This window comes from Hylaeus anthracinus, unplaced genomic scaffold (genome assembly GCF_026225885.1).
Source record: "Hylaeus anthracinus isolate JK02 unplaced genomic scaffold, UHH_iyHylAnth1.0_haploid 11981, whole genome shotgun sequence".
NCBI classification, from domain to species: domain Eukaryota; kingdom Metazoa; phylum Arthropoda; class Insecta; order Hymenoptera; family Colletidae; genus Hylaeus; species Hylaeus anthracinus.
Window position 1 is genome coordinate 8,418,252 of NW_026534329.1, and position 12,254 is coordinate 8,430,505.

General features: G+C 33.7%; 1 protein-coding gene and 1 long non-coding RNA gene across 6 annotated transcripts in view; one reads left to right on the forward strand and one right to left on the reverse strand.

Moving 5' to 3' along the window:
* On the forward strand, window positions 1–9,669 carry LOC128885345 (uncharacterized). The gene is made up of 3 exons (XR_008459590.1): window positions 1–1,253; window positions 7,513–7,623; window positions 8,662–9,669. It is a non-coding gene; the product is annotated as an uncharacterized LOC128885345 (long non-coding RNA).
* LOC128885336 (putative phosphatidate phosphatase) overlaps window positions 1–12,254 on the reverse strand; it is a 79,681-nt gene that overhangs the window by 6,725 nt on the left and 60,702 nt on the right. For 3 of the 5 annotated variants that reach the window (XM_054139336.1, XM_054139335.1, XM_054139334.1), the window contains exons 5-6: window positions 6,149–6,206; window positions 4,692–4,868 (exon numbers count right to left, since the gene is read on the reverse strand). In XM_054139336.1, coding sequence (XP_053995311.1) covers window positions 4,692–4,868; window positions 6,149–6,206 — 235 coding nt within the window. The remainder of the gene's footprint in view (window positions 1–4,691; window positions 4,869–6,148; window positions 6,207–12,254) is intronic. The other 2 variants (XM_054139338.1, XM_054139337.1) reach the window with 1 other exon arrangement.

A 12,254-nucleotide genomic window follows, 5' to 3' on the forward strand; every position in this document is an offset into this window, starting at 1 on the left:
ACGCGCTCTGATTGGTCGGGCTAGCGTAGGCTACGCGTTCTGATTGGTCAGTGTTTTCCGTTAATATCTCCTCAATGAAGCCTCGGACAACATTTTTGCTAAGGAAAAAGTTATTTTAAATCACCTCCCGAACCACCCCTTTCATGGCATCACACCATTTTTGGGACACCCTGTATCCAAACACTTGTTACAACAAAAATTTTATTAATTTTCATATCGACCTCATTTCATTGTTTAAATTTTATTTTGTTTATACTCGGAAAGTTTAGCCCCAAGTTCTACATACATTCTACATACGAAACTTAAAATGAAATGAAAATAACGTTGGAAACTTAAAATTTACATTTACAATTTGAATGCACCCATTTCTTAGGGCACCTAAAGGTGCCAGTTTTAAGGTCGTACTAGATACCTTACTGACGGTAGAGACGGTGCGCATGCGCGAATGGGCAGCAACCCCGACATTGCTGCTCCCAGGGCCTCTCCCTAATGCATACGTAATAGAAAGAAAACCGTGGGGGTTTTAGTGGGTAGAGCCTGCACTGCTGCGAGCAAGTAGGGAATCCCACGCAATTCCCGGTCTTCCCCAAAAGGTCGGGAACGTTTCTAAAAGGTTTTTCCCCACGCAAAAAAAAAAGGGAAAAAAAGCTGATGGAGGATCTATGAAGGCGGACAGATCTCTGAGAGTAAATATATCCTCGCCACCAAGCCAGCAATATGGTAACGGGAAGATACGATACGGGAATGTAGTAGCTGATGTGTATCATTTCATTTAAAAATTCCATTTATCAAAAACTATACCATTCCATTAAAAAAACTGAAGGTCACAGATCACATCAGGTAAGGAAAAAGTTGTTTCAAATCACTTCATATCGACCTTATTTCATTGTTTGAATTTTGAAAAAAATATATCATTCCATTTAAAAATTCCATTTATCAAAAAATATACTATTCCATTAAAAAAACTGAAGGTCACAGATCACATCAGGTAAGGAAAAAGTTGTTTCATGTCACTTGGTATCGACTTCATATCATTGTTTGAATTTTATTTTGTTCGTACTCGGAAAGTTTAGCCCCAATTGTTGTCTCTGTTGAATGCACCCATTTTTTAGGGCACCTAAAGGTTTAAAAGGCAAATTTTATACTGGATGAAACGTAATGACTCAAGATTATTAACTAATTCAGAGAATCTCTGTAATTTAGATAGACTCGATTCGAGGAGACAGATAAGGAACTTGGTGTACTTAATAACAGTATGTACAATTGATTGTTAAGCTAGATTAAGATGCGCTAATCTATGAATTCCTTTTCCAAGTTGTAAATTCTTGCTAATCAAAACGGTAGTTTAAGTGTTCCAAATAGAAATAAACGAATCATTCTTGGGGCGTTGGTTGGTTTAAAAGGAGAGGCTGAAGGAATTTTATTCGTTTCTTTATTTAGAATAAAATTTCCTCAGTTCTGGTATATTTAATACCGGTGTTATGTTAATATAATATATTGTGTGACATAAATGGTTATAACTTTGGCGATTTGGAAATTTTTATTATATAATTTGGTAGAAATATTTGAAGAATATTAAGCAAGACGAATATCAAGAGCAAAATTTATTTCGTTTGTCCAAAATAAAAGAAATTAATTAAAGACCTTAAACAAAAAAAAGTAAAAAAAAAATATATGGGCACTTACTGACAAAAGTGACGATAAAAAACAATTTTTATTCACTCTACGCCTTGTGTTTGTTTAACATTTATTCGTGTACATATTTATAATGAAACTTTTATATGGAAACACCAAACCAAATCTTCAAAAATTCGTAGCTCTCTTAATAATGAACGTTTTGGATTGAAACTGTTTTTCGTTGTAGATCTCATGAAACCCTACATAAAACATATAGAAAGTAATTTTCTGAAATGGAAACTCAATCTTTTAAAAATGAAAGAAAGATTTTTTTAAGAATTCACAAAGAGATTCTTGATTTTTGCCAAAATCTGAAATTGTCTATAAAAATTATTTTCCACTTCCACTGTCAAAGTGAAGCATATTTCGTCAAATAATAAATAGGAACAATTTTCATTATTTATCAGAAAAAAATTCCTATAGAAAAGAAGAAAATGGTTTAAAAAGAAGTGATTTATTTCAATTGAAATAATAATTATTACTTGAAACTAAAAATAGTACCAATTTATTTGAAATAACTGCTACTTCAAATAACGAATTTTCTTAATTGAAATGGATATAAGAAAAGACTATTTGAAAGAATTTATTTGAATACAATTATTTGAAAATAAAAATAATATCAATTTACTTAAAATAACTGCTTTTTATAAAATTATCGAGCTATTTTAATTGAAATGAACAAAAGAAAAGAATAATTTATTTCAAGCCCTTATTTTTCGTACAGTTAATATACAGGATGGACCATTTTAAATTCGCCAGTAGAATTTCTCGGAAACTATAGGAGTTAGCGAAAAATGTTTCGAACAGAAGTTGCTCAATTTCGATGGGAAAATATTTTCATGACTCCACCTTTGACCTTGTTGTTTTAAATAGAAATCCCTATTTTTTACCTCGGATTCGGAGAGAGCGGAAAATTTTATGTTCAGATGAAGTAGCAAAGTCGTGGTCCGGGTGATCTCCAAGGTCATGTGGAGGTCGGTCTTATTTTTTTTTCTTAATCATTCAACCTGAATGATCGGGCAAGGGTAATGTTTAGTGAAAAATATTTTAGACAAAAATTGTTCAACTTCGAAGGGCCCATATTTTCCTAACCTTTTCTTTGACCTTGGAGGTCATGTTCTTGACTTATGAATGACTTATGCATTCAACAAGATGAAAATGTTTTTGAACAATTACCGTAACCTATTTATGTAACTAACAATTGATTAATTTGGAAAATAAATATTCAATGTAAAATACTTTAATAACGTATCGTCTTCATTTATGATCTTCATATAATGAACGGGGTAAAACAGACACCAGAATGAAAAATTGGGTAGATCAATTTTTGTCTAAAAATTTTTCACTAAACATTACCCTTGCTCGATCATTCAGGTGGAAAGATTAAGAACAAAAAATAAGACTGACCTCCACATGACCTTGGAGATCACCCGGACCACGACTATGCTACCTCATCTGAACATAAAATTTTCCGCTCTTTCCGAATCCGAGGTAAAAAAATAGGGATTTCTATTTAAAACAACAAAGTTGACCTTTAAATGACCTTGAAAGTGACCTCCAAGGTCAAAGGTAAAGTCATGAAAATATTTCCCCATCGAAATTGAGCAACTTTTGTTCGAAATATTTTTCGCTAACTCCTATAGTTTCCGAGAAATTCTAGTGGGGAATTTGAAATTGTCCACCCTGTATATGTGTCATATATACAGGGTGTCCCAAAAATGTTGGTGGTCCTTGAAGGGGATGGTTGAGGGGGGGGGTGATTTGAAATAATATTTTCGCAATAATAATAATTGTAAATAATATTAGCGCAAATGTTGACGAAGGCTTCGTTAAAGAGATATTAACAAAAAACACGGACCAATCGGAGCGCGAGTATGCCGGTGGGAGCGCCCGCAGTGGCGTGGGCTACGCGCTCTGATTGGTCGGGGTTTTCTGTTAATATCTTCTTAAGGAAGCCTCGGACAACATTTTCGCTAAGGAAAAAGTTGTTTCAAATCACCTCCACTCTGTATATACATGGTGTCCCAAAAATTTTGTAACACCTTGAAAGGGGTGGTTCGGAAGATGATTTGAAACAACTTTTTCCTTAGCGAAAATGTTGTCCGAGGCTTCGTTGAGGAGATATTAACGGAAAACACTGACCAATCAGAGCGCGTAGCCTACGCTACCGCGTAGCTTACGCTACCGCGGGCGCTCCACCGGCATACTCGCGCTCTGATTGGTAGGCTGCGCGCTAGGCGGTCGCGCTCATTGGCTACCGCGGCCGCTCCACCGGCATACTCGCGCTCTGATTGGTCGGGTTTTTTTGTTAATATCTCCTCAACGAAGCCTCTGACAACATTTTCGCTAAGGAAAAAGTTGTTTCAAATCATCTCTCGATCCATCCCTCTCAAGGTGTTACAACACTTTTGGGACACTTTGTATATTTATTATAAAACATTCCTTAGAAAGCACCCATTATTTAATTTAAACAAATTTCTTCAACAAATATAGAGGTTACGAATCTGTATGAAACTAACAGCGTCAGCCTACCAAAATGCTTCTATAACTTGTTCGATTTGTTTCTTAACTTGTGCTAGTAGAGTATTTTCTTACTATTTCCTTAGTATGTCCTAGTATTTCCTTAAGGACTCTCCTCAATTCAACGCCTCAAATGTATAATCTTCGAGAATTTTTTCCAGAGAGGAATGGACAGTCTTCCAAAATTATCTCCAAAGAGAAATGAATAATCTTCTAAAATTCTTTCCTAGAGAAAAATTGATAATCTTCGAGAAATTTTTCCAGAGAAAGTTTAACAACAAAGAATCAAATGTTCATCAAGTGAAATATCATAGGAGGAAGGGTTAAAAAGAGTTCAATAAAGCCATTAATTGACGACCCCCATGGCGTTTAATAAATTAATACCGGCAACGAGGATCGTGAAAATTCGAACTGGCCGCATGGTGTATTTCATATTTATGACCGCACGTAATTTATGATCGCACAATAGGATAGTTAAGGGGAATAATGCTTACCACGACTAGTGCAACGATGGCACCAAGGGTCCCTCCGGCCAGAACGTCGCTCCAATGATGTTTGTAATCAGAAACTCGTGACAATGCCGTGAACCAGGCCAAAAGCAGGCATATAAATTGTAGGAAATGTTTCAATAACTTGCTACCCTTCCACGTTATCCTTAACTGAAAGTATAACTAAAGGGACACGACTAATTACGTATAATGATAACGTTTCTCACAATTGGCAAAATATTGATAAAATATTGACAAAATTAAACGGAGAGTGTGTTGTAATTAGAATACGCAGATTTTTGCAAAGGAAATTGTTGTTCAGAATTGTCTCGGCTAACTTCCATTTCCGGCTCCTACTCGAGTTTTGGGACACCCTGTATATAGGACATTGCAAATGGGCACGACTATTTTTCAGTTGACTGAAATTTTTTTATATTATAGTAGCCTAGTAAATACCTTTTTGTGAATTTTTACAGATTTTTTGTACTGAACCATAAAAGGTTACGAATTTTTCACAATGAAAGAAATTATTATCGCTGTGAGAAAAAATTATTTTGAATTAAGAAAAAATTAGAGAAACATTCGGCTCATAATGGGACTTGCGTCATAAATTGGTGGAAAAAATTGACGTTTTCTGGGGAAACAAGGACAAAATTAAAAGATAAAATTTGAAAAATTTTAGTTTCTTTCTGAGGAATCAAAAATTTTTGTAAGAGACCAATTCAAATATTTTGATTTGTATTTGTATTTTTGTGGTTTATTAAAAAACGCATCTTTTTTGGTAAAAGAACGTCTAACGTCTATTTTTGACAGAGATTTACCTATTTGAAAAAAAATGTTTTTTTTAATTCATAACTTTTTTTGGTTCAGTGCAAAAATCTGAAAAAAATCACAAGATTGTATCTAGCAGGGTACTGTAATATAAAAAAATTTTAGGCAAATAAAAAATGGTCGTGTCCAAAATTGGTCAAAATGGTTGAAATGTCCCATATGCAGGACCGTATTTTTTTATGCATAATAGATAGTTGCATTATTTTTTAAAATGGAAATACAGATATTTTTTATGTACCAAGAAAAAATCAAAAGTTGCATATTCTTTCTTTTCGAATAAGTAACAAATTCATCTTTGAAAGACACAGAATAGATTTCTACACCCAATACATATATTACGCTCACTACTAAAATTTTATCTATATTCTGTTGATCAATATAACGCAACAGACAATGAAATAAAATTAAAATTAAAACAACGACGTTTTATAAACGATCCAATGTCTCCAAACGCCATAAATCGGTAGACGTACAAACTTTACAATAGTCAAAGAAGGAGAATAAAATTTCCTTCGTGAATGCCCATACTCTTCGTGAAATTTATACAACGAAAAAACGCAAAAAAATAAAAATATACATGTCGAATTGAGTAACCTCCTCCTTTTCGAAGTCGGTTAAAAAGTGGAACTTACCGCAAGATAGATCATCGTGTAGAAAGCGAAAGACGAGTGTCCCGACGGAAAGGATAATCTGAAACGATACCAACGTTATAAATTGTTCCGGTGTCAAATAAATCTCGCGCGACGATCGTTCATACAAAATGTCCATTTTTATTTCTTTGTAAAGTCGCTATCGTCGTACGTATACACCCGTCCTGTAATGGGACCCTATTAATTTTATCGCGATTAATTCCAGGGCGTGTACCGTGGCGATTACAATCGCTGTGGACGCATACCCTGCGGCATGGATCGTAAAGATATTCGGCGGTGGATCCTCCCGATCGCATCTAGAGAAAAAGGAGCAACGAGAAACCAAGAGAAAGAGAAAAAAAAAAAGAAACACTAAGAGGCGGAGTGGACTAAGAAGTTCTATCTACAAGAGTAATTGGGCATCAAAGAAACTGTAGCTTTAATCGGACGTTATCTGCCCTCCTCCTCGTGTTTATCCTTTTTCTTTTTGTTTTTCGTCTGGCCTCCCTGTAGCAATATTTGCCGAGCCGCGCGTTATTTATTCCTCCGACGCTGATTACTTCTGACGAATGCGGCTTGCGTGCTACCTGTGGCCCGCACCGGCTCGACTATTGTTTTATTTTATTTTACGCTGCCTATCGAATACAACAAAGGAGCGTTCCTACCGACCAACGTCTCCGAACTTTTGTATACAGTTCGTATATACAATGCATTATAAATATTTAATTATGTCGAATATATTAATTTTTATTTAGTTCAATTAATAGATAATGAAATATGAGACAGAGACATTTCTCACGATTATTGCGTTCAACGAATACTTATTCTGAACTGTGGTTGTTATAAACATTCGATCAAGACTGAATGTTACTAAATGCATTATAGATCTTTAATTGTGTCACAGATATTAATTTTTAATTAATCCAATCAATAGATATTGAAATATAGAGAAATTTCTCACGATTACTGTGTTCAATGAATGCTTATTCTGAACCGTGGTTGTTATAAACATTCAATCAAGACTGAATGTTACAGCATGCATTATAAATGTTTAATTGTCTCGAAGATATTAATTTTTATTTAGTTCAATCAATAGATATTGAAATACCGAGAAATTTCTCACGATTATTGCGTTCAATGAATGCTTATTCTAAACCGTGGTTGTTATAAACATTCAATCAAGACTGAATGTTACAGCATGCATTATAAATGTTTAATTGTCTCGAAGATATTAATTTTTATTTAGTTCAATCAATAGATATTGAAATACAGAGAAATTTCTCACGATTACTGTGTTCAATGAATGCTTATTCTGAACCGTGATTATTATAAACATTTAATTAAGACTGAATGTTACTGCATGACAGGCATCGATACGTATCACAGCTGTCCAAGCATGCAGTCCCCGTGGAACCTTGGGACGATAAGGAGCGATAACAATCCACCCTGGACTGACCAAGGATGGCCACTACTGACCGGTACTGATTAATTGACAACTGATGATCGGCACTTGTAATCGAAATAAATTTTTTCTTCTTGTTCAGGCATAATTTAACTTGATTCCACAGTTTATCAGTTGAATCTTGTTAATGTCACGTATGTTCCCCACCTTTCCTGTCGTATGCATGTCTTTTTAATGTGTTTAATTCACTTCTTTCAATTTCAATTTCACAATTTCAATTAGAGTTAATGGTTAAATTAAATTGAAATCGGTCTTCAACAATTCAAATAGAAGTGAATTGCAAATAATGTTTTAATTAATTCAATAGACGATTAAAGATGCATGTAACAATTATAATTGAAAATTGATTTCAGTTAGAACTTATGGTTAATTTGACTTGAAATCCGTCGTCATCAATTAAAATTGAAATTAATTCAAAGTAATGTTTCAATTAATTGAACAGACGATTAAAAGTGTAATTAACAATTATAACTGAAAATTGATTTCATTTAGAGTTAATGGTTAATTTGGTAATTGGTCAAATGATGTTTCAATTAATTGAAAAGATGATTAAAAATGTAATTAACAATTGTAATTAAAAATGATATCAATTAGAATTAATGGTCAATTTAAGTTGAAATCTATCTTCATCGATTAAAATTGAAGTTAATTCGCTCAATAATTAAAGTTGAAAATGTAATCGACAACTGTAAGTGACAATTGATCCTCACTTCGGCATAGCAATTGAATTCAATTCCAATTGAAAATTGACTAATAAACAGCACTAAAGGTTCATTTCAGTCGAAATCTTGAACGATTAAAATTGAACTGAATTTCAAATAATGTTTCAGTTAATTGAACAAATGATCGAATAAAACCTGCTATCATTCAGAGAATGAAAGTATAAGTAGAATTCTAGTAATCGGTAATCACCCAGCGGTATTAGGTAGTATGCAATTACATTTTTGAAGTCATCAATAGTTGGATCGATTAATTCTATTTCCAAACCCGTCGAAGCCGTATGTCGTGGGAAACTCGTCCATGCACATTCCTAATCGGAACATCCATCTTTTAGGCGACTCTACAAGAAGAAATTGGGAGCTGATGGATAGGATGGTCTCGGTGGAAACTGTGCATCGCTTTCTCTCCCTAACTGGCACTCAAGAGATATAGCATTCAACTTAGCCCGAGCCCTACGGTCATTGTACTGTATTGCCCCTGAATGACCTAAGATGACCCACATATTACAAGTCGATTGGGCACATGTTGCATAAGCCTGTATCTCATTTAAAAAGTAGAATATACTTTATCTAAATCTAAACGAACGAGCCAAAAAATTGAAATATATACAAGTACCCCCTGCCCTGACAAATAGATCGAAATAGATGGAATTGAAGTGGAGTATCTTTCATCTTGCGATTAGTAGAATTCATTTGAAATAAAATTGATTTCAATGAAAGAAAAATACAGTACAAGGCTGATATATTTAAATAAGAGTTAGAAATAATTGAGTGTGACGGAGAATTAATTTCTTCATCTAACGATTGTTCAAGCAACTCGTAATGTGTTAGAAGAACAATAATAAGCACAATTTGCTAGCTACTAAACTTAGAATGTACATACAGATAAATTGTAATGGCTATCAGGTTGGGATTAATATGTACACAGATTCGTTACAATGGAAGTCACGACGATTAAAAATGTAATTGACAATTATAATTGAAAATTGATTTCAATTAGAATTAAAGTGAATTTCAAATGATGTTTCAATTAATTCAACATACGATTAAAAAAATACAATCAACAATTATAAGGGAAAATTGATTTCATTTAGATTTAATGATAAAATTAAATTGAAATCCATCTTCATCAATTAAAATTGAATTTAATTCAAAACACTGTCGATAAGTCGACATTAATTAAGGGGGTATTCTAGTCCAGAACTTTCAAAATATCAATTTTCCTTTTTTACATTTTCTAAAAATGCAGACAAAATGTTAAACAAAAAAATTCCGAAAAATAACTAAAAACTGACGCTTTAGACTAGATTCATTGAACCTAAAATGCAGCTTCCTGGAAATTAAAAGTCAACCGATACCAATTAAAGTGATACGAGGAAAGTATAATTGGAAGAGTCTAGAGTCAAAGCGGAGAGAGAAGCCCGAAAAAGATTGGGAAACGCTGCTTAGCGAGTCCCCTCTTTGACGAACGAAGAGACCAGAGGGTGCGTCGTATGAATGACTGTCTCTGTGGAGCTTTTATCGTTGATTTCTCAAATCTTTCTGTACATAAAACTGTCCTTTCTGACGCGAAGGGCGGATGACCCGCGATACGCTCGAGTGCGCGTACATTAAATGAGCTACCGGTGAGGAAATGATCCTTCCTTTCGCTACTTTCACGGTATATAGGGTCTTTCAATAAGAGCTGTTTGTAGAATATACTTGCCAAATGGTAGATTACTACAATGTTATAATTGACTCGTGTAGCGATAGGTAATTAATTAACTGATTATATTGTTAAAGGTAGAAACAACATATTAGGAGGGCAATTATTAAATGCTTGAGTAATTTTATATTTTTATTAGAGAGGAATTTATGTAATGATTGTATAACATTGAGAATATTTTAGGTATATCTTGAAACGCCTTTGGCAATTTTTTCAATTCATTTTACAGAGAAATGAGAGGTGATGAATGAGAGGTGTCAACTGGTCCCTGTAACAAATTTTCGTAAATGTCTGCTATGGGTAGAAATTCTGAAGATAATTTCAAATAATGTTTCAATTAATTGAATAGACGGTTAAAAATGCAATTAGCAATTATAATTAAAGGTTGCTTTCAATTATTATTAATGGTTAAATTAAGTTGAAATCCGCCTTCAACAATTAAAATTGAAGTGAATTTCAAATAATGTTTCAATTAATTGAATGGACGGTTAAAAATGCAATTAGCAATTATAATTAAAGGTTGCTTTCAATTATTATTAATGGTTAAATTAAGTTGAAATCCGCCTTCAACAATTAAAATTGAAGTGAATTTCAAATAATGTTTCAATTAATTGAACAGACGATTAAAGATGCATGTAACAATTATAATTGAAAATTGATTTCAATTATTATTAATGGTTAAATTAAGTTGAAATCCGCCTTCAACAATTAAAATTGAAGTGAATTTCAAATAATGTTTCGATTAATTGAACAGATGATCAAAAATGTAATCGTCTACGCCTACCGCGGTCGTTCCAACGGTATACGCGCGCTCTGATTGGTCAGTGTTTTCCGTTAATGTCTCCTTAACGAAACCCCGTAAAACATTTTCGCTAAGGAAAAAGTTGTTTCAAATCATCCCCCGAACCACCCCTTTCAAGGACCTCCACCATTTTTGGAACACCCTGTATATTCATATTGCATAGTAACTCAAATTTGATAATAGATAGGATAGGTGTTATAGAACCTTAAACACCATTAAATTTTGTATTTAAAACTTGTTCGGTATCTCTTATGGTTTCAAAAATATTAGCAGAAATATAAATAATCGTAATTAGTCTCATGTGTTTTCACTCTTGAAACCGTTATTGGGCCAAAATGGAAAAGGGCATTAACCTGAAACAATCTTTCCCCGTAAACATTATTTCTACAAAAATTCAAATTTCTATACGTGTGACAATTGCTGCACTCTCCTTGTTAGATCAGCAGTTGACAGAATCACTTAGTTCAACCATGGTAATAATAAAACTAAAATAGTCGTCTTTCAAGGTGTTACAACATTTTCAGGACACCCTGTATATGAAAGCACATATGTAATATCAAAGCAATGACTAAAATGCAAAAAAATGTAATATTATTCGTACGCAAACCGAGAGCTATAATGCAAACTTTTCTTGTTTAGGAAACGCCTGGAATGAAAATATAAGAAAAAGATAATAACAATTGCAACCGACAGTTCCTTCATCTTCTGTCAAAATTGAATTTTTAATTTTTCAATTTAATAAAATGTTAAAATTGTATAATATGATCTGAAAACAAAATATCCTCATGAGAGATTAGTGGAAACTATTTTTCCATTTTATCAATTTTTTATTTTCAAGGCAACGGTACCAATATTATCGCTGTATCGTACTATATTTGCGAAACCATCTTCGAAAGAAATTCTTCAGTCGTTCCAGCACCTGTCGTATATTTTCGCAGGCATACGGGCCCTGTGTTTTCCCTGCGAAGAAGGTAACACGTAGCACGTTGTAAGGTATCAAAAAATAATGTTTGTGAAGAGTCTTGAACGTTGCTTCGGCCCATAACGTTTTGTATAGTAATAACAGAGAAAGAGTGTATACCTCCGGGCTATTAAAACACTCTTTCTGGCAGGTTCTTGCACGTTCAAGATGTCTGACACGCCTGGCACGTCTGAGCGTTTCAATGCCACGATAAATGACTTAGGACGTGCAAAAATATGTTATGGTATAACGGTACGAGGTAAATTAAACAACGGGTTGGAGAAATCACGAAAGTTGTAAATAAACTAGTCTTACGGGAACCGCTGGTCGTAAACAGCAATTAAACGAAGAAGTGTAGGAAGAAATGAAAAATTATCTTCGCAACTGCTCGATCAAATAAATTGCGGTAGGTTAGCAATTACTATTGGAATCATGGAATGTAAAAACAAAGAAGTATTGT